We start from the raw sequence: 21,864 nt of genomic DNA, 5'->3' as shown, positions 1-21,864 counted from the left end.
AACAAGAGTTTAGATAATTCCCATTACCCATATGAAAATTCCAGAGCTACTACCCCTGAGTTTGAGCGCCTTATTAAGCCACTCAAATGCACATAAAATAGCAAAATAAGTTTATTAAAATATATTTTGTTATACATAAAACTTAGAAATATTGAGATTATATACTTTAAGTTTTACAGTTTCATTCTCTTGATAAGAATTATAAAACAGAAAAGCATGTATTAAGAATCAATAATTTGTATTCTTGACTATATTCATACACACTACATAAAATTCAGTTTTGTCTAAGAACTGGCAACTTAACAATGTCAAACCTAAAATGTGTTAATAATAAGTATATGGTCCCAATCTTTAGCTATATAAATAGATTCTTAGACATAAATTAGTCCTAATTGAATAAAAATCTTGGCTCAAGGTTTTGGTAGCATAACAGCAGAAACACTAAAAATATACTGTCCCTTATGCTGGCTGTATGGCCTTAGGCAAACCGCTTGCTTCTCATTGTTTCCTTATCTACAAAAAGAAGATAATACCTACTTCAGAAACCTGACATGAAGTGCTTGACACAAACAGCTAGAAATTTCAATGCTTACTAATATGTGTATTCAAAAAAAGAGGCATTTTTGTATTGTGACCAACCAACTTCAATCTAAGTTACTGTGTTGTATTTATATTTTAATACCTTAATATTTAGCTCACCACCACCACCATTAATAACCTCCAAGTGTTCTTTGCCTCTGTGATTGTTAATTGTGCTATATATATATTCTGATTCTGGTCATGTATTTGACTTAATACAGCCAGCCATCTTTGTGTTGATATTCTCAGCAGATAAGACATTAGGAACATTTTAGAACTACAGCCATATTAACTCATAATTTATATGTAGTATAGGACCAGGAGCATTCCCCAAAATGACCTGAAAGTCTGAACTACATAGGGCTCCTAGGGAATGGATCTAAGAGCAACAGCCAATTTGGAATTTCTGGAAAATGATCTTTTACTTAACATTTTCATGAACAAAAGGGGCAAGCCAGAAGTCCTACCACAAGCACCACAATTCCAGTCCCTATTAACAATAAGGGAACTAATCAAAGGGATTTGACTAAATAGCCACACAGGCTCCCATTTAAGCAAAATTTAAGAAAGTTAAATTATTGGTACTTTGATAATAGCATTAGCAAATAGCACAAAAAGACCATTTTTTAAGACAAATAAGAGTTAGCATGATGCCACCTAAATCTAATGATGGAAGTTATCAACAATATACAATGCTAGTAACGTTTTGAGTTTTTATCCAAGAACAGATTTGACTGGCAAGACTAAAGCACTAACCAAAACGTTAAATTTACACAAACCACAGAATAAAATAGAACCATTATTTGAAAAAGTTCACTGCTTGTTCCCTAACAATGTATTTCCAAAAGCCATAGCTTTGTCAGGAATGAAGGTTGATAAACATTCTAGGGCTCTTAAGTCTATCTTAAAATACATTAATGTTATCAGGTAATCAGATATATTTGATCAAAAATATCCTTAATGTAAACAATCCCTTATCAATTAGACTTTGCTACTTGAATTTAATACCTCTACTCAACATCTTTATTTGGCCAAAGGCTTTAAGCCACATCAAAATAAAGGCCTTTACACTTTAAGGATTTTTTTATCTAAAAACTATTTTTACATAACTGCAACACTATCCACTGCAGTAACAGAATGCTAAAAGACAAAAAAAAAGCTAAAAGACAGTATTGATACAGGAGTATTTCAGTGCCACAACAATAATACCAACCTCAAGCAAATAAAATGGGATAATATATTAAATCAAGTAAACTAGATATTCTGGTTAAGACACCTTATGTATCATTTCTGACAAATTTCTAGCTAAGCAGCATGGATGGTTTAACATATTTCTATATTTGCTGTAAATCTGATAGTTTACTTTGTTATTTGTCCATCCTACCCTATATCTCCCTTTAGCAATGGCTATTAGTCGGCTCTACAGAATAAGCCTACTTAAACAATTCAGATTTGAATTTTCAATGAGAAACTATTTTCCACATGAATTCCTTCAGTAAATATAAAGTGTGACATAGCATATTCTTTAAATCATGCAGATTGTTAGATAAACTTTGGTAAACAGATAAAGAAACTTCAGAAAAACATATTGAAGTGATTTCATTTAAGAAGGTTATTATGTGTTGGTTAAAAAAGAGGATCAACATCAGGATCACTGAAATTAAAGTAACTATAACAATGTTTAAAATCTTAAAAAATTCAACTTCTTTCTCATCTTTATCAGGCCAGGAACATGGCATCCTCTTTGAAGAAATTTTCATTTCAGGAATGAGAAGTTTCTTAATTTGTCCAATTTCTGTTCTGCTCCAATCTTCTTTCAATATTTGGCTTACTCGAGGATAAATTTCAACAGGTTGGACCTCAGGAAGTGGTCTTTGTTTCAAAATCTGCACATGTTGGCGGATATCATCAACTTTTTCAAGAAATTTAAGTGGAGACTCCTCCTGTAAAGATGCTGTCAGTGTCATCAATTCAAGTTGCTGCTCTCTTATTTCTTTCATTCTTTCAATTTGTGGAGTATATTCTTGATTAATCAGATTGCTAACATCACAGAGAGCAGCTAGGAAAAATTTTTTTTTCTGTTCTAATACATCACTAAGCTCCTTAAAATACTGGAGAACAACTTCCTTATCACTTTGGACCATTTTTTCTGAATGAGATTTCTGTTCTTCCAGCTTTTCGATAAGTTGAGTAAGATCTGTCCAGTGTGTGTCGGTTAACTGTTCAAGTAGTTTCTGAGGCGTGTCCTTTTCTTTCAGATAAGCACTTTGAAGATCATCAATGGGATGACCATGATGTTGACCTATGGTAAGGCAATGACCACAAACTAGTTTTTTATCTAGGAGACAGTAAACATTTAATGGTTGTCTGTAATGTTCAGGACAGGTGACAATATCTGGATGGTCTTCTTGCTGATACTTTTCAATAATAGCCCTTAATGCAAAATTAACAGGTAAAGATTCAATACCAGTTGGAGCAATTTCAATAATACTTCTGCAATTGGGGCACTTGAGTGGAATTCGTAAAGGTCTCCATATATAAAAGTTCCCAGATGCCTGAAGAACGTTTTCCAAGCAATTTCTACAAAATGTATGAGAGCATGGTAGTACACGAGGATCTTCAAAAATACTGTAACAAATGGGACATGTTAACTCGTCCTCAAAATTGTGCATTTCCTGTCAAGAAGAAAAAACTATTTTAAGCCTCCATGTAACAAAACACTTGTACATACATTTCTAAGTAATACAATTCCTAATATATAGACATCATTTTTTAAGAGCTTAACTTTGGGACTAAAATCATACTAAACAATTCTAATTTGTAGTAAATATTTCAAATTAAAGTTATTTAAGTTTGCATCTATGCAAAAGTAAAATTAAGTATTCTGTTGAAGTCTACTCAATGATAACCTGTGCAACTTCTTAACATTTTAAGTGCTAAAATCTAAGCTATGCACAAGAATTGAACTCCTAGCCACAGCAGACAAGAAAAAAGAAAAGGCATCTACATTGGTTAAAAGAAAAGGTAAAACTCACTATTCGCAGATGACAAGATACTTTATACAGAAAACCCTAAAGACCACCAACAAACTGTTAGAAATAAATGAAGAGTCAGTCAAGTTGCAGTATACAAATTAATCTGTTGCATTTCTATACATTCAACAGTAGCAGGAAGAAATTAACAACTACATTTACCAAAATAAAATACCTAGGAAGAAATCAAGAAGGTGAAAGACCTGTACTCTGAAAACTATTCAACACTGATGGAAGAAACTAAAGATAACATAAACAGGTTGAAAAATACACCATAGTCTGGATTGGAAGAACATTGTCAAAATGTCTATACTACCTAAAACAATCTATAAATTCACAGTAATCTCTTACCAAAATACCAGGAAGTATTTTTCATAGAACTGGAATATGCCTAAAAGACCCTGAATAGCCAAAGCAAATCTTGATAAAGAACAACAAAGGTGGTTCTTTAGGGAGGTACCACAATCCCAGATTTCAAACTATCCTACAAAGCTGCAGTAGTCAAAACAGTATGGTACTGGTACAAAAACAGATCAATGAACAGGATAGCCCAGAAAGAAACCCACGTACATGGGCAATCTCTGACAAAGACAAGAATATATAATGAGGAAAAGATAACTTTAATGATGCTGGGAAAAATGAACAGCTCTATGTTAAAGACAAACTGGACCAATTTCTTTACACCATATACAAAAATAAACTCAAGTGGATTAAAGTCCAAAATGTAAAACCAGAAAACTCCATAAAGAAAACATAGAAAATAATCTCTGGGACATTGGCCTTGGCAACATTTTTCTAGATATGTCTCCTTAAGCAAGGGAAACGAAGTAAACTGGAACTACACCAAAATTGAAAGTTTCTGCCCAACAAATGAAAAGGCAATGAGTGGTTATTTGTAAATGATACCTGATAAGGGGTTAATATCCAAAATATATAAGGAACCTGTACAACCCAACACCCAAAAATGGGCAGAGGACCGGAATAAACCGTTTTCCAAAGACATACAGATGACCAACAGATCCGACAGAATGCTCATCAGTGATCAGGGAAACACACACCAAAACCATGAAACACCACCTTAGGTTTGTCAGAATGGCTAGTATCAGACAAGAAAAATGAGTGTTGGCAAGGATGCGGGGGAAAAGGGAACCCTGCACTGTTGGTGGAGTGTGAATTGGTGCAACCACTGGAAAACAGTATGGAGGTTCCTCAAAAAACTAAAAATCAAAATCCCATATAACCCAGTAATTGCACTACTAGATATTTAACCAACAAAGATAACACTAATTCCAAAAGACGTATGCACCCCATATTCACTGCAATAGCCAAGATATGGAGGCAATAACAAGTGTCCTTCAAAAATGAACGGATGAGATCGTGAGTGTGTGTGTGTGAGAGAGAGATAAATATAGACACAATGGAGTAATCAGCCATAGAAAAATGAGATCTTGTCATCTCCAATAACATGGATGGACCTGGAGGGTATTATGCTAAGCAGAAAAAAGACTAATACCATATATGTGGAATCTAAACAAATGAGCGGGGGCACCTAGGTGTCTCGGTTGACTGAGTGTCCAGCTCTTGGTTTCAGCTCAGGTCATGATCTCAGGGTTGTGGGATCGAGTCCCGTATGGGGGCTCCTTGCTCTGCAGTTTGCTTAAGATTCTCTACCTTTTCTTCTGCCCCTTCCCCAGCTCGTGCTCTCACTCTCATTCTAAATAAGTTAAATCTTTAAAAAAAAAAAAAATAAATGTGCAAACAAAAACACCAAAACAGACCCAAAAATACGGAGAACAAAAGTGATTGTGGGGCAGAGGGTGGATGGGGATGGTGAAATAGGTGAAGGCGATAGGAAGGTTCTGGCTTCCAGTTATGGGATAAGGCACAACATTGGGAAATACAGTCAGTGGTATTTTAACAGCTCAGTATAGTGACATGGTGGCTAAAATTCTGTGAGCATAACATATATAGAGTTGCTGAAACTGTCATGCACATGAAACTAATGAATGTACATCATTTGTACTTGAAAATAAGTTGGGGTTTTGTTTTTTTTTTTTTTTTTTTAAGATTTTACTTACTTGCCAGAGAGAGAGCACAAACAGGGGGTGAGGCAGGCAGAGGGAGAAGCAGGCTCCCTACTGGGCAAGGAGCCCGATGTGGGACTTAATCCCAGGACCTCAGGATCATGACCTGAGTTAAATACAGACTCTCAACCAACTGAGCCACCCAGGTGTCCCATGAAATTTTTTTTAATTGTGCAAAAATAGGCAAGATCAAACATTCCTACTAAATAACAGATTGGGATTAGCAAAATTATGTTATTAATTCAAAAGAATTCATATTCTCAGGGCTCCTGGGTGGCTCCGTGGGTTAAAGCCTCTGCCTTCGGCTCAGGTCATGATCCCAGGACCCTGGGATCAAGCCCCACATTGGGCTCTCTCTCTGCTCAGCAGGGAGCCTGCTTCCCTTCCTCTCTCTCTGCCTGTCTCTCTGCCTACTTGTGATCTCCATCTGTCAAATAAATAAAATCTTAAAAAAAAAAAAAAAGAATTCATATTCCCAATTGGCTCAACCATAGTTCCTAAGGAAAGGTATTAAATTTCTCTAATAACAGTTACTATAAATTTCTTAGCTTCTTCAATTGAAATACTAGTATGCTTAAAGTTCAGAATCAGCACAGTTTACTACTGCAAAGTAATACTTTCAATTTGGAAGGGAAAAACATTTTTTAATTAGTCCTTCCAATAAAAACTAGTTTTAAAGATGAACTATTAATTGGGCTTAACTATGAATTACTGACTAGTAGAGCGTTAGTGGTAAGAACATCATTAGTCCTCTTTTCCTTAATGAAAGAAACCCAGAAATAATAATTTGACCTCTTGGCAAGATATTTTTGACATTTCCAACAACAAAAGCCTGACAGTTTTGTACCCTACCTTATCTTACAGTCTTAGTTTGTACCTATCCTCAATGCAAGCCACAATCTTCAGGAATTAAACTTAGCCATGGTAGAGAAAAATCAAATTACACCATCTAGAGAAACTTGAGAGCAAAACAAAAAACCCAAGTCCCATTCACGTAAATCATCCTCTATAAAACTAACTTTTAAGATGAAAAGTTTGAGAAGATATCTACAAATAATTGTGTACTTTTATTAACTATTGAAAACCTCTTTAGGGGTGCCTGGGTGGCTCAGTGGGCTAAAGCCTCTGCCTTCGGCCCAGGTCAATGATCCCAGGGTCCTGGGATCGAGCCCCACATTGGGCTCTCTGCTCGGCAGGGAGCCTGCTTCCTCCTCTCTCTCTGCCTGCCTCTCTGCCTACTTGTGATCTCTGTCAAAGAAATAAATAAAAATCTTTAAAAAAAAAAAAAAAAAAACCCTCTTTAGACTTTTTGGCTCTATGCTCCTTCACATTTTCAAAATCAATCTCTTATTCAAGTCTCAAATTGGGCTCTGCCTCCTCCCCAAATAAGGTCTCTTCTCAATCTCACTGAATGCTGTACTGCCAATTTACAGCACTTAACCAGAGTTAAGAGATTTTTGTCAAATTTCCCTATATATTAGAGGATGTAAGCCTGTAGTAAGGGCAGGAGTTGTGTCTAAACAGAACTTTAAGCATTCACTACATGTTTTCACTAAACACAGTAGGGATTCACTCACTGATTGAATAAATACTACCCCTTAAGAAACCAATATTAAGGGGCACCTGTGTGGCTCAGTGGGTTAAAGCCTCTGCCTTTGGCTCAAGTCATGATCCCAGGGTACTGGGATCGAGCCCTGCATCGGGCTCTCTGCTCTGTGGGAGTCCTGCTTCCTCCTCTCTCTCTGCCTGCCTCTCTGCCTACTTGTGATCGCTGTCAAATGAATAAATAAAATCTTTAAAAAAAAAAAAAAAGAAACCAACATTAATATTAGATCTTTGTTTTGTTTTTTTAAGATTTTTATTTATTTACTTGATAGACAGAGATCACAAGTAGGCAGAGAGGCAGGCAGAGAGAGAGGGGGATGCAGGCTCCCCGCTGAGCAGGAGAGCCCGTTGTGGGGCTCGATCCCAGGACCCTGAGATCATGACCTGAGCCAAAGGCAGAGGCCCAAACCACTGAGCCACCCAGGCACCCCCAGTTTTTTGTTTTTTAAACAGCAAAATCTCTACTTTTGTTTCAGAAAAGCTGTAACAGGACAATCTATCAAAAAATATTCCATTCAGATTGACAATATTCAGAACCCTAATGAGCCAAGACGTATCACACAGATACTAAGCCTGAACTGTGAAGCATTCCAGGAAACTAAAGTAACTGAGCGACAGTACAGATGATGACATTCAGTGCAAGAGAATGCAGGCTGGGAAGATTTCTTTTTTTTTTTTTAAGATTTTATTTATTTATTTGACAGACAGAGATCACAGGTAGGCAGAGAGGCAGGCAGAGAGAGAGGAGGAAGCAGGCTTCCTGCTGAGCAGAGAGCCTGATGCGGGGCTTGATCCCAGGACCCTGAGATCATGACCTGAGCCAAAGGCAGAGGCTTTAACCCACTGAGCCACCCAGGCGCCCCGCTGGGAAGATTTCTTGACTTTCCTCTATATCTACAGAGAGCTCTATAATCACACAAAACCACCCATGAAAAACAAACATGTTTCTCAGAGGATTTTAGTGATGTCAGAATTCATAATGAAGGAAAAAACAAAACAGCACTTTACAGGGCACCTGGATTGCTCAATGGGTTAAGCCTCTGCCTTCGGCTCAGGTCCTGATATCAGGGTCCTGGGATCCAGCCCCCGCATCAGGTGCTCTGCTCAGCAGGGAGCCTCCTTTCTCCTTTTTCTCTGCATGCCTCTCTGCCTACTTGTAATCTCTGTCAAATAAATAAATAAAATCTTAAGAAAAAAAAAAACAGCACTTTGCAGTGAAAAAATAACTGAGCAGTGGACATATATTCAACTTAGAATTAATATTAGAGCTATTTAATATTTAAAAGTGCCAAAATTAGGACTAAAACAGAATCAAACCTTTCCCTCTAAAGTCATATTTGACAAAACTCTAGAAAACATTTTTCCCTCAGAACCCATTTAGGGACCTTCCCCGTAAGAGCTCAACTTTGTTTACAATTAAGATATTTACCACAATATTGAAAGAAAATGCCATCTCCTGGGCTCATATAAAATAAAAAGCAAATACGGTCTCAAAAGTTAACTTTCAAAGTATATAAACATTTTTTTAAAATGTAATTAGAAGTTTGCAGATAACTGGGTACCTGGGTGGCTCAGTCAGTTAAGTCACTACCTTTGGCTCAGGTCATGATCCCAGGGTCCTGAGATCAAGTCCCACACTGGGCTCCTTGCTCAGCGGGAAGCCTGCTTCTCTTTCTCCTCTGCCTGCCACTCTGCCTGTTTGTGCTCTCTTTCTCTCTCTCTGACAAATAACTAAATAAATCTTTAAAAAAGAAGTTTGTAGATAACCTAAAGATACAGAAATAAAATCCTACTCTTGGACGACCCTCTTCTTGCTGAGCTATTTAAAACTGATTTTAGGGGAGCCTGGGTGGCTCAATGGGTTAAAGCCTCTGCCCTCGGCTCAGGTCATCCTGGGATCGAGCCCCACATCGGGCTCTCTGCTCTGCAGGGAGCCTGCTTCCTCCCCCCCACCCCTCTCTCTGCCTGCCTCTCTGCCTACTTGTGATTTCTGTCAAATAAATAAAATCTTAAAAAAAAGAAAAAAAAAAACCTGATTTTAGGCAATACATTTATGAACAGTCAGAACTGTTTAACAGAAGCAGGCCTAGATGAAAACAACTCTGTAAGGTCAGCAACTTTCTGACTCTGAGAATCAGAAAGTATAGGTCACTATCATGCTTAGAAACTAGTTCTTCAGAAACCAGCATGAAATTTCATGCCCCAGAAGTTTTCTATATCCAGGTCAGACTTCTGAGGGGGAAAAAAAGGGGCAAAAACTTTACCTATGTTTATTTTCAAGGATGAGTATCTTGGATTTAGCCATGTTGTATGTAAAATAACAACACTGGAAAATAGAAGGCAGTGAAGCAATGCCCTTAATATTCCGGGAAAAAATGGCTTCCAACCTAAAATTCTATACCCAGAAGAATAAATTTTGGAAAAGAAAAGCAAGAATTCTCACCGGGTTAATGGTGAAATTAAATCCAGAACAACTGTGGAGCAAGCCTAGAGAACAAGTAGTCTGGGAAAAAAAGATCCGAAAGGAATGTCTTTGAGAAATAGAACTGACAATATTTCAAGAAGTGTCTGAACATATTAAGAGGTGATGACAAAACTAAAGTTTGGGAAAAGTGATAGAACCATGAAATGGGAGGAAATATATGGCTCTCTTATATTAGTGTAATATTAAATATTGACTTTACCAAAAAACATGACTTATGGACTGAATGCCTGTGTCCCCCTAAAATTCATGTTGAGATCCTACCGGTTAATGAGATGGTATTAGTAAGTAGAGCCTTTGGGAGATGAGGTCATGAGGGCAGAGAGCCCTCATGAACCAATTTGTGCCCTTAGAGGAGACAGGATGGTGTGCTCCCTCTCCTCAGCTCTCCACCACGTAAGGACAACAGCATTAAGAGGGCCATCTGCAACCCAGGAAGGGAGCATTTGTTTGTTTTTAAAGATTTATTTGTTTAACAGATAGCAATAGAGGGAACACAAGCCAAGGTTGGGGGGAGTGGGAGAGGGAGAAGCAGACTTCCTGCAGAGCAGGGAGCCTGACGCAGGGCTCGGGGCTCAGTCCCAGGACCCTGGAATCATGATGTGAGCTGAAGGCAGACACTTAACAACAAGCCACCCAGGTGCCCCAGGAAGGGAACTCTTATCAGAACCCAGCCATGCTGACATCCTGATCTTAGACGTCCCAACCTCCAGAACTACATGAAATCTATTGTTTAGGCCACTTAAGTTGATGGTATTTTTGTTATAATAGCCCAAACTAAGAAAATGACTATTATATTGGCTGGAGGGAATAAAGGAAGGAAACAGTGTTTGAGAACTAAATCTTAGGGGGACTGGGGTGGCTCAGTCGGTCAGTTAAGTGGCTGCCTTCGGCTCAGGTCATGATCCCAGGATCCTGGAATAGAGCCCCACATAGGGCTCTCTGCTCTGCAGGGGAGGCTGCTTCCCCCTCTCTCTCTGCCTGCCACTCTGCCTACTTGTGCCCTTTCTCTCTCTGTCAAATAAATTTTTAAAAAAACACCTAAGAACTAAATCTTAATCTTCCAGGAAGTCAAAAGTAAAAATTCAAGAAGTCACATTAAAAAATCTAGAAGCAGATACCAAAAATCTAGAAGCAGATACAAAAAGAAATCATTGAATGAGAGTGGTTGCTTCTGGAGAGCAGGAATCAGGAGTGGGAAGAGTGAGAGGACGGGCTACTCTTTTTCATTATTAACCTCAATACTGCTATTTTATTTTTAACTATTAACAGCTAACTAAAAACAAAATTTTAGACAGAGACAATCCTACAAGCAAGCATCCAGGCAAAAAACTAAGATATTTAAAAAAGGAAAATCAATGGTCTCAGAATTCTCTTCTGGGAAATTGTAATTTCCAAAAATGGCCACAACCATTATCTCCCACATACACTCCCCACAATGTGGCTTCAGTGGTACTCCCCCATCAAACGATGAAATCTCTTCTCCCCACAAAAAACCTGGGCAGGCCATGTGACTGCTTTGATCAACAGGATATAAAGTACAAGTGATGCTATGACCATTCTGGGTACAGCCCTTAATTAGCCTGGCAGGTTACTGTCCCAGACCCATGAATCAATATGTAAAACAAAGTCCAGGCTACTCTGCTGGCAAGAGAGGAAAAGTAGAGAAGCAATGAGGTACCAGACATGTGAGTGAAAAAGTCATCATGAACACACAGCCAGCCAAGCCTTCGGGTATTTGTTACAGGGCAACACATAACCAGAACATCTCCAAAGCAACAAGGAATGCTAAGAAATCATATAGCGAGGTCCACAGGGTCTAGAAGGAAAAGGGTATGACCTAAGAATTCTGTACCCAGCCAAGATGTACTTTATTCATGCGAGACAAAAATACTTAGGAAAATCTATAGGGTTTAAAAAAAGAATTGTATAGGGCAGAGCTGAAGCTATATACTTTCATTACCAAACAAAAGGAATAGAAAAAGGATTCATCTAAAGGCAAAGAGAAAAAAAGGAAAACCGACCTAGAAAAGCAGAACAAAAATAATAAAAATAAATGAAGAAAACAATGATTAACAAAATCGCTGGTACTGATAAACCCAAGAGCTGTCTTTAAATAAATAAGCCACTAGCTATCTGGAATAGGCAGCATCCAAGATGGCCTCCCAATGACCTCCACTTTCTAGTACTCATGTCCTTTTGTAATCCCTTTCCCTTAAGTGTAGATTGGACCTAGTGACTCTCTTCTTTTTTAAGATTTTATTTATTTATTTGAGAGAGGGAGAGAGCACAAGCAGGGGGAGCAGGAGAAGGAGAAGGAGATTCCCCACTCAGCAGGGTCCCAAAGCGGGGCTCAATCCCAGGACCCAGGGATCATGACCTGAGCCGAGGGAAAACGTTTAACGGACTGAGCCACCCAGGGGACCCCCTTCTAAGAGAATACAGCAGAAGCAACCGGATATTACTTTCAAGGTTTTGTAATAAGACCATGGTTTCCATCAGGAATGACCTGGCTCTCTTCATCTCTCTTAGATCACTGTCACTGAGGGAGGAGAGATGCCATGTTGTGAGCAGACCAAAGTCCACTTGTTATGACCAGCCCTCAGTCTACAGCCCTCAGTCTAACAGCCCCCTAGAAACTGGAAGTCTGCTGATAAGTGGGCTTACTAGCAAGATACTTCAGGTCCAGTGAAATCCTGCAATGACTGCAGCCTCAGCCAACAACTTTGACTGCAACCTCATGAGAGAGACGCTGGGCTGGAGGCACTCAGCTAAGCTGCTCCTAGATTCCTGGCCCACAGAAATTGTATTTTAATATTTGTTCTTTTAAGCTGCTAAATATGGGGATAATTTGTTATGCAGCAATTGATTAATACACAAACCCATCAAGAGACAAAAGGAAGAAACAACAAATATACAAAGTCAGCATTGAAAAAAGGAAATAAACCAAAAATAGAAAAATCCAAAATCAGAATACCTTGCATAATTCTATGCTACTATATTTGGAAGAGTTACCAAAAATGAATTATTCTCTATATCAGTCCAAATACCAAACTGACCAGAGAATATATAAAACAAAATATGAGAGAAATTCACAAATTAGAAAAGTGCTATTCTGAAAAAAAGAAGGGACAAGCTTCTCTGGGGGAGCTCTTTCAAATTTTTAGGAGGCAATTTCCAGTTCAACTATTCTATAATACAAAGATGTAGAGTTTGCAAATTGTTTTGAAAACAGTATAGCATGATTCCAAAACCTAATAAAAACTAAAATAGACTAATTTCAAAAATGGATACCAATATAAAAATCCTGAACACAATATTAGCAAAACCAAATCCAGAGTACAATGATCAAAATGAGATTCTTCCCAGAAATGTAAGTTCATTTAATAACTGAAAATTACTCAGGTCAATGGAGGCAAAACTTTTAATTGCAATAGATGTGGAAAGTGCATGTAATATAAAAACTAGTAAGCACCCCACAAAGACAAAGTAAAATGGGGCTAAAGGAAGAGGAGATGGAGAGTTATTGTTTAATTCTAGTCTGGGAAGATGGAAAAAGTTCTGGAGACAGATGGGTGCTGACAGTTGCACAACAATGTGAATGAACTTAATGACCCTCCACTGTACACTTACTGCGTATAATGGTAAATTTTTTCTCTTTCTCTCTCTCTCTTAAATAAATAAAATCGTTTTTAAAAAATTTTTAAAAAGTCACCAAGAAATGAACATAAAAATAAAATCTTTTCAGAAATTGAGGCTTAGGGCACCTGGGTGGCTCAGTAGGTTAAAGCCTCTGCCTTCGGCTCAGGTCATGATCTCAGGGTCCTGGGATCAAGCCCTGAATTGGGCTCTCTGCTCAGCAGGGAGCCTGCTTCCCCCTCTCTCTGCCTGCCTCTCTGCCTACTAGTGATCTCTCTCTGTCAAATAAATAAAGTCTTTGAAAAAAAAAAAAGAAAAGAAAGAAAGAAATTGAGGCTAAACCATCCACTTATAAAATTATTTCACAAAATTCTTGTGTTTTAGTGTCAAAAACAAATACACTTCTGAATTTCTGAACTTTTAAGGCATTCTCCATAAAGTGGATTTCCTACAGAGCCTCCATGATGCCTAACTAGAATGGTCAGTAGAAAGAGATTATGGAGAATTAAACAGTACAAAAAAAATCCATTCTCTTACACAGTATGTGTAAATGATTTTTTAAGTTTTAATTCACTAACAATGCCTCTTTCATCTCTAAACATGAATAGTAATAAAAATTCCATTATATTTTACAACCTCTGAAGTAAATTATGTTTACCACATTACAGAGTTTAAGTGACTTGCTCCAGAACTTATAGTGTGAGTCAGCTATAAGTCTGGGAAAATTCTGATTGGGTCTCACATCTCTGTGGCCCAAACTGATAACAAGGCACATTTTATGCAATTCAAGATTACTTCAGAAATACAATTGCCCATATACATAGGGCAAAATTTTAAAAATACATTTGTACATCTAAATATACAAAAATAATGGGGGGTAACCATAACCCTTTCAAAAAAAAAAAAAAAAAAAAATCCTATGGTCAGATATGACTTTAACTCTGCCCATTTGCATTGTTCTTGCATTTGACATCAATCTATTTCCCCAAACTAAAAAAGAAACTACTTATGTGATTTAACCAAGAACTGAAACGAGAAATTCAGGTTTTCACTGTTTTTCCCTCAGCACTTTTCACAGTGAAAGTATATTCAGCAATGTTTGCTGAAAGGCAATGTTAAAATTAACATGACCTAAAATCAAAATTTTCACCTTCCCCAACTAAATTATTGTAACTTACTTCAAAGGGTAGTTACATAGTCATCAAAAAAAAAAAAAAAAAAAAAAAAAATCAAGTATGTAAATGCATAGTTTTTATATCCAGGTAAGGAATAAATGCAACTTGCAGGTCTGTATGTCTAAAATGATACCATTTGTTTAGATGTACACAAATTCCTGTAAAATTTCTGAAAAAGTACACAAAATTGACTATCTTTAAGGTACACATCAGATGAGGGAGCTGTTTTCACTTTATGCTCCTCCTAGATGGCTTGAATTTTATACACCAACATGTCTTTTTTCAGATTTAAAAATCTCAACTTCCACTTTAAATCATACACTCAAAAAAATTTACTGAGAATTTTGTATTCACTTAATCTTTCAGAGCTTACCTACTTTGCTGCTGATCTTCTGGATTAGCGACTGAATATACTTTATCTTCTCCAACTTACTCAGTTTCTTGTATTCGTGTTCTAAAATTAAAAGAATTTTACCTTAATATTTTAGGTTTGCATTCTCAAAGAACAAATTAAATATGACATCACAGGAAAGGTTATTTCACTCCTCGACGTTTATCTCCCCTAAGCCTCACTGTGTTTTTATAAAAATAGTGAGAAATATCAACAGTTGGTGGTGCAGGAGAGGTATCACTTGTACACTGAAAATTCCAACAATCCTGTGACCAAATAAATGGTCACAAAGGATCTCTTTTTGTAGCGTCAAGTATCTTACGAGCACTTGAAAATGTTAGCCAACAATGATGATGACGGAGCAAACATTCAAGCGCATTTAACTTCTTCACGTCAACTTGAAAACAAGAAACATCCACGGGAGCGTAAGATTTTGCCAGCTTAATATTATAAATACTGATTTATGTTATCCCCACCAAGGCGTCTGTCTGTACATGTCTCAGTTCTGCCATTTAAAATGTTGCGGCGCCCTGGGTCAGTTTTTCCTAATGCCTCTCAGAACCGAGGTTTCACACCTGTAAAATGGGCACACCCACTATTAAGTCTTGTGAGAACCTCTCACAAAGGGCCGCAACATAACCGTACCCTTCCCTTTCTCCAAGGTTTAGGGCAAATCTTTCCGAGCCTCCCCCCACCCCCCACAATGCACTTCCACCGCCCCCGCGCCCCCCGGCGAAACCACGCGAGGCAGACCAGGTCCGTGGAGTCCCGCTCTTCTCACCCTCACCACTACACGCGGCCTGCTCCCAAACAGAAACTCAGCTCCGCACCCGAGGGAGAAAAACGAGGTTCCGCAACCTCCTCCTCTGGGACGAGAGAGAGTAAATGCAGGACCCGTGCCCACGCTCTCCATCACCAAGCCCCTAGACTCTCCCCCAAACACACACACCCAGTACACCAGCCTGTGCTCACAAAGAAGACGGACCCCTCCAAGACGCTCCTTAGACTCACCACGGGGAGTTTGAGACCAACCTACTCCACAGGCCAGAACAGCTGTACGGCCTCCACGCTCCGCGTCCCCGAGATGCTTGGCGTCCCCGCCCTCCTCCGCCCTGAGGGATTTCAGGTGCCCAGACGGGGCGGGGCCTCGCGGAGCCTCACGACGCAAGCGCAGTCTCCCGGCAACGTTCAACTGCGTAGCGTCCGCCAATGGGAAAGAGCGCGGGGCAGCCTTTCAAAAGTAAACGGCCGGCAGCGCCTTTGGAGGCGGACGCGTAACTGCCAGGGCCTGGCTCGAAGCCCCGGGCCAGCTTCCCGCACCTGCGCACTAGGCGCCGGCCCGCCTCTCGGAAGCTTCCGAGGCACGCGGCAGAAGGCGCTTCAGTGCGTGCGGGTGCTTCTGCAAACGGCGGTGCTAGGCCGGCCCACCTCCTGGGGAAGTGGGACGTGGTCCACCGCCCCGGGAGAGGTGGAGCCTGGCGGCGGCTGACGACCTCCGCAAGATTCATAGGACTGTTTTTCACTTGGAGCTAATCTGGCACGTTCTGATTCTAGACTTTAAGGTGCGGCGTCTCCCATTATTACTTCACAGGCTTTCTGCAACGGGAGATCACCGGCCCGAGGGCACGCGACCCAGCAGGCACGCTCCGTCCTGCTCCAACTCCGCGTTTCCTTTGGTTCACGAAATCCGAACTTCTGGACCTACCTGAATACTTGACTCAGTGTGGGGGAGGGGGCTTCTGATGACAGTTTTCTTAAAGAGAACTCACTGTGTGACAGCCAGCGGCACCTTAGGACTCCTTTATAACTGTCTCCCTCCTCTCCCCCCTCCATTTCCCAACCTCGTGAAATTATCACTGAGAGATGACCACTGTTGCCCAGAATACCTGATTTCTGATTCAATCTCTTCACCCTCTTTTCACCTTCTTAAACCCCTAGAATCAGAAAACATGCAGTTCACTAGTCAGGGTTCCCTTTTTTCTTGAAAAACTTTAGCCGTATTTCAAGATTTCTTAACCACAGTTTCCATCTCTTAACTATACTGAAAAGTCAATTAACGCTGTCCTAGATAAAACTGAGCCTTGGGGGCCCCTGCGAGCCTCAGTCGTTAAGCGTTAAGCATCTGCCTTTGGCTCAGGTCATGATTCTGGGGTCTGGGATTAATCCTGGGGTTCTGGGATTGAGCACTGCATGGGGCTCCCTGCTCAGCTGGAAGGCTGCTTCTCCCTCTTCCACTCCCCGTACTTGTGTGCTCGCGTGCTCTCGCGCCAGCTCTCTAGCTCTCTCTCTGTTGCTGTCAAATAGATAAATAAAATCTTAAAAGCAAATTTAAAAAAACGAGCGTTGGTATACTTGTATTGCCAATATCCTCAGGTATTAGGGTCTTATGCAGTAAATTGTAGGAAAAAAAAAACACACAAGGTAATATCAGTGAGTAGTACTCAAGTCAATTTCAGATGTCTTCGCCAATTCAGTTACTGAAAAGTTTGCTTATGATGTATGGATTCTGGCAATATCCTAGGATTCCTACTGTTACATGGTGGTATAGAGCCATTTCAGCTTTATTATGCTTATACATTTTCTATTTAAATATCAGATTCATCCTCATAGATTTTAAATTTCTTGTCAAAATAATATGGGTATCTTTCCATAGCAATAAATGCACTGTACCTAGATAAAATTATTCTTTTTTTGTTGTTGTTTAAGATTTTATTTATTAATTTATTTATTTGACAGAGAGAGCACAGTAGGCAGAGGCAGGCAGAGAGAAAGGGAGAAGCAGGCTTGATCCCAGAACCCTGAGATCATCACCTGAGTGAAAGGCAGACACCATACCATCTGAGTCACCCAGGTGCCCCTATTCTCTTAAAAAAAAAAAAAAAAAAAAGTAAACCAGTGATATTAACTCTAGATTTGGGGCGATTATGATGTGTCAGTTTAGATTCATTGCTTGTAACAAATGTACTGTTGCAGGATTGTGGAATCCAAAGGCCAAGAAAGCATTCCTGAGACATTGTATGGTACAACTTAGTAAGTTTATTTAAGTAGCACAAGGACAGGACATTATATGAAGCCAGTTGTATGCTTAGTGCTCAAGGGGGAGGAGATGTGCAAGAAAGATTAGATCATGAATGTTTTCTTGAAATTTCTACTCCTAAAACTACTTTTCCAAGATTTTCTGGTGCTTATCATTCAGCCCACTATTAACCTTTGATGAGATGTATAGGCAGTCATGAGACCCTTTTAGAATGTAGCAACCAGCACACATTTGATCCTCATCAAGACTATACAGGCTCTAGGTCAACCTACTGGGCTCAAGGTGAACATTTTTCTCCTTCAATCCCTCATCATTTCCCCCCGGATCAATTTTTGTTCTTTAAATCTTTAAAGTTGTTGAAGGGTGAAAGGCTCATCTTCTATAACTTCTTCAAGCTGACAGGGGCCATAGAGATGTCCCTAGCTACGGGACTGAAAATGGTCACTATCTGTCTCTATAAATAAATTACAGAGGCCATTGCTATATAGTCCAGAGTGAACATTGGAATAAATTTGTTTCGAGTAGTAAGAATCATCTGTGAGCTGGGCAAAGGAGTCAGGAACTGCTTGCATGTATCTGGACAATAGGAGAGAACAAAGTGAAAGGGACAACATATTAGTATTAATGTTATAATGAAAATAAGAAGAGCAATGAGAAGGTCCTTCAGCGTGGACCACAGTCAACTTTCTAACCAGGAATGTAACCAGTCATTAAGTGGCAGTGTAGGGACTTTAAGAGCACCAATTTGATTACTCATATCAGTAATTCTGTTATATTTTTGTTATCATCTAGAAGATAGACATAACATTCCACTGTAATAATGGCACATGTTCCTCCTTGTGCCGCTGCTAAGATATCTAATGCCATTCTGTTTTATAGAATTACTTAACACATGAGTTGCTTTAGTGTTTAATAACATAATGCTATCTTCAGAATCATTTAAGGCCTTAATTGTGTATTTATCAAGGGCCTCCATGTGCCATTGACATCTTCTAAATCTATTGATGGAAGAAAAAGAGACATCAGATGTTCATACCAATGGAACTTGGATCTTGTCTATCATTGTTTTAGATATGGAAGATTAGCTGGAATTGTGATAGTCCTAGTGCTAAAGTCATGCATAGTGCATCTTCCAATCCAGCCTGGTGGAAGCTATGGTCACAAATTTGGCCCACATAACCTTTATGTTCCATTAGGTGCAAGCTGTCTGATGCCTGATCGCCTTGTCCAGTCAGTAGAAAACCAATCATTTGTCTGTGAAATAATGGCATGGTCACAGGGTTTTTGGGAGGAGCCACTCCATTTGGCAAGTACTCTTGGGCTATGAATCAAGAGCATGGTTTTTCAAGGCACCTGGGTGGCTCAGCCTGTTAAGCATCTGCCTTCAGCTCAAGTCACGATCTCGGGATCCTGGGCATGATCAGACTTCCTGCTCAGCAGGGAGTCTGTTTCTCCCTCTACCCCTCCCCCTGCTCATGCTTTCTCTCTCTCTCTCTCAAATAAATAAATAATATCTTAAAAATATCTTATGGTTTTTCTATTCCCAGCATAAAAGGGCCTTTTGGCTTAGTTGTCCTATTTTAGGAGTAAGCAACATATATCCATCACATATTTGATATAAACCTTCCTAGGTGTATCAATTAGGACTGTGTAGTGGGGAAATTTGTCGTCATGAGCCTATCTATGGGTTGCTATAGTCTGTTAAAATGTTGATAGTTTGAGGTTAAGAGAGAGGTGCCTATAGACTAGAGAGTCCCATGTAACATTACCACAGGCCAATAAAAAACATTTTTAGTAATAGAAAGATACCTATATGTGCTGGTATGGGGCTGACTTTATGTTGGGTTTGGTTAAAAGCAGCCACTGTACGCTTTGCCAAACACTGTACTTATAATTATACAATAACAGAGGTGGCTCCCAGGACAAATATGGCTGAGGGATAAAAGCATTAAGAAGCCTTCTTGGTCTAACATCTAGCCTTAACAGTATCTTAATTAGGAGGAATTGCTGGCAAGTGGGAGATGACTTGTCCCAAGAGATTAGGGCATCCCCAAGTACATTCTCCAATCCAATTATAAGGAAGGTGGGGCCATCCATTATCTCCACTAGTTCATAGTTAACCCCATGGGGTGGGGTATGCTCTTTTTTTTTTTTTTTTTAAGATTTTACTTATTTATTTGACAGATCAAAGTAGGCAGAGAGGCAGGCAGAGAGGGTGGGGGAGGCAGGCTCCCTGCCAAACAGAGAGCCCGCGGGGTTCAATCCCAGGACCCTGGGATCATGACCTGAGCTGAAGGCAGAGGCTTTAACCCACTAAGCCATCCAGGTGCCCCATGCTCTGACTTTTAAGGAAAAATTTTGTTATCCCAGCCACATAGAATTGATCAAGATGATGGCTGAGTTACATAATTGTTGGGGCGTTCATCCTAGTGTCCAACTGTTTAAATAATCATATGCCCATGGGGTCCCTTTTATTATCCCCATAGAGTGATAAGCAGAAGGATTGTCTATATATGAGCTATTATGGCAATGTGTCTGAAGTTTACCTCAAGTTGTCTAGTTTAGGCAAACAACAAACATTTAAAGACAAAACTAGAATCTTACATCCATAAGGATGCATTATTGAAGCATAATTTTTCTCTCTAAATTCACTCTTATTTCCAAAGACAGCCAAATCAATACTAATTCATTTATAAAACAAGTCCAGTTTTAACAAATTTGGTCTAATTATTTATATAATCTTAGCGAAAATAGTGATTGATCATACAGATCTTTTAAAATCTGCTTTGCTAGGACTTTTTATAAGGAATCTTTAGAATGAACTTTTAATAGCTTCTTAAGACCAGAGTAAAGCCAAATATTTGTTTGCAATACCTATAGATTTGGGTGCATTCCTCTTCTTGAGGTCCCCAAATACCCTGAGGGTTCTTGCACCTGCCAGGAAGTAACATTCTTTACTCACCTGGTAAGGCTGCTGGACACTCTGTAAGCAACATATCAGGCTAACATTCTCAACGGGTTTTAATGGCTCCGTAAAGTCAATCTTAATTCCTTGGAGCTGTCTGTCATATCTCAGTCTATATATGTCTCTCTCAAATATGACATTCCAGTCAAAGCTTTGGTATTATAATCAATGTTTCCAATGGTGTCCTATTACAAGAAGAACAGAAGGTCATTGAACTTGTGCAATGGAAGTAGCCGTGGAAGAAAGAATGCTCATTGAGAGTTTCTGACTTCTGAAAGGTTCAGGTAGAGAGAAAAGTTAAATGCTTCCATTTGTTCACAACGGAATATGTTATCATCTTCCTCAATTTGTTCAGTCCTATTTACTAGTTTTTGTTTAGTTTGAATGCAGCTTGCCCATTCATTCTGGAAATTCTGGAAGCTCAGTTTTATGATTTTAAAGATCTCAAAAACCTGTATCTGCCAGAAGTCCTTTTTATGAATTTCCTTGAAGATGAAACACATTTTGCAAGAGCATCAGAACAATAACTAAAAAATGACAAAAAAAAAAAAATCAAGACTCAGAAATGGACATGGTTAAGGATCTGATACGGGGTTCCTACTTATGTAGCTGACAAGGAAATCAGTTGTTTCTGTGACACACAACATTTCAATCATTCAAGCAATGACCTTATATCAACATATATTAAAACTTCAAGAATTTCATGTATTTTCTAGAATAGTTATAGCATATACCCATCCAAGACAACCTAAGGCTTATCGTTATTGGTTTGACAGTGCTTTCCAAGGAACTTAACATACCAAATAAACAAGCCTAATTAGTCAAAAAGACTTCTTTTACAATTCTGATCTCAAGGAAATTTGTTTAAAACCTCA

The 21,864-nt window shown here is 39.1% G+C and overlaps 1 protein-coding gene across 3 annotated transcripts; it reads right to left on the bottom strand.

Annotated features, from left to right (window-relative positions):
* Nucleotides 1-93: 93 nt before the first annotated feature.
* On the bottom strand, nt 94-16,128 carry TRIM59 (tripartite motif containing 59). 3 transcript variants are annotated; one of them, XM_059163633.1, is made up of 3 exons: nt 15,999-16,128; nt 14,970-15,050; nt 94-3,254 (listed from the first exon to the last, which is right to left on the bottom strand). In XM_059163633.1, exon 3 carries the CDS (start codon nt 3,249-3,251, stop codon nt 2,040-2,042), a length of 1,212 nt encoding a protein of 403 aa, XP_059019616.1. In that variant the 5' UTR covers nt 3,252-3,254; nt 14,970-15,050; nt 15,999-16,128; the 3' UTR covers nt 94-2,039. The 3 variants fall into 3 exon arrangements, with proteins under 3 accessions (XP_059019616.1, XP_059019617.1, XP_059019618.1); XM_059163634.1 differs by having other exon boundaries at nt 14,974-15,050; nt 15,999-16,122; XM_059163635.1 differs by lacking the exons at nt 14,970-15,050; nt 15,999-16,128 and adding an exon at nt 8,316-8,462.
* Nucleotides 16,129-21,864: the final 5,736 nt, after the last annotated feature.

This window comes from Mustela lutreola, chromosome 2 (genome assembly GCF_030435805.1).
Source record: "Mustela lutreola isolate mMusLut2 chromosome 2, mMusLut2.pri, whole genome shotgun sequence".
In the NCBI taxonomy this organism is placed as follows: Eukaryota; Metazoa; Chordata; class Mammalia; order Carnivora; family Mustelidae; genus Mustela; species Mustela lutreola.
Note: the sequence above shows the minus strand (reverse complement) of the source record. Positions and strands in the feature narration are given on the sequence as shown.

Coding starts and splice junctions, on each gene's coding strand:
- TRIM59 (XM_059163633.1), bottom strand. CDS start 3,251: ATGCACAATTTTGAGGACGAGTTAACATGTCCCATTTGTTACAGTATT.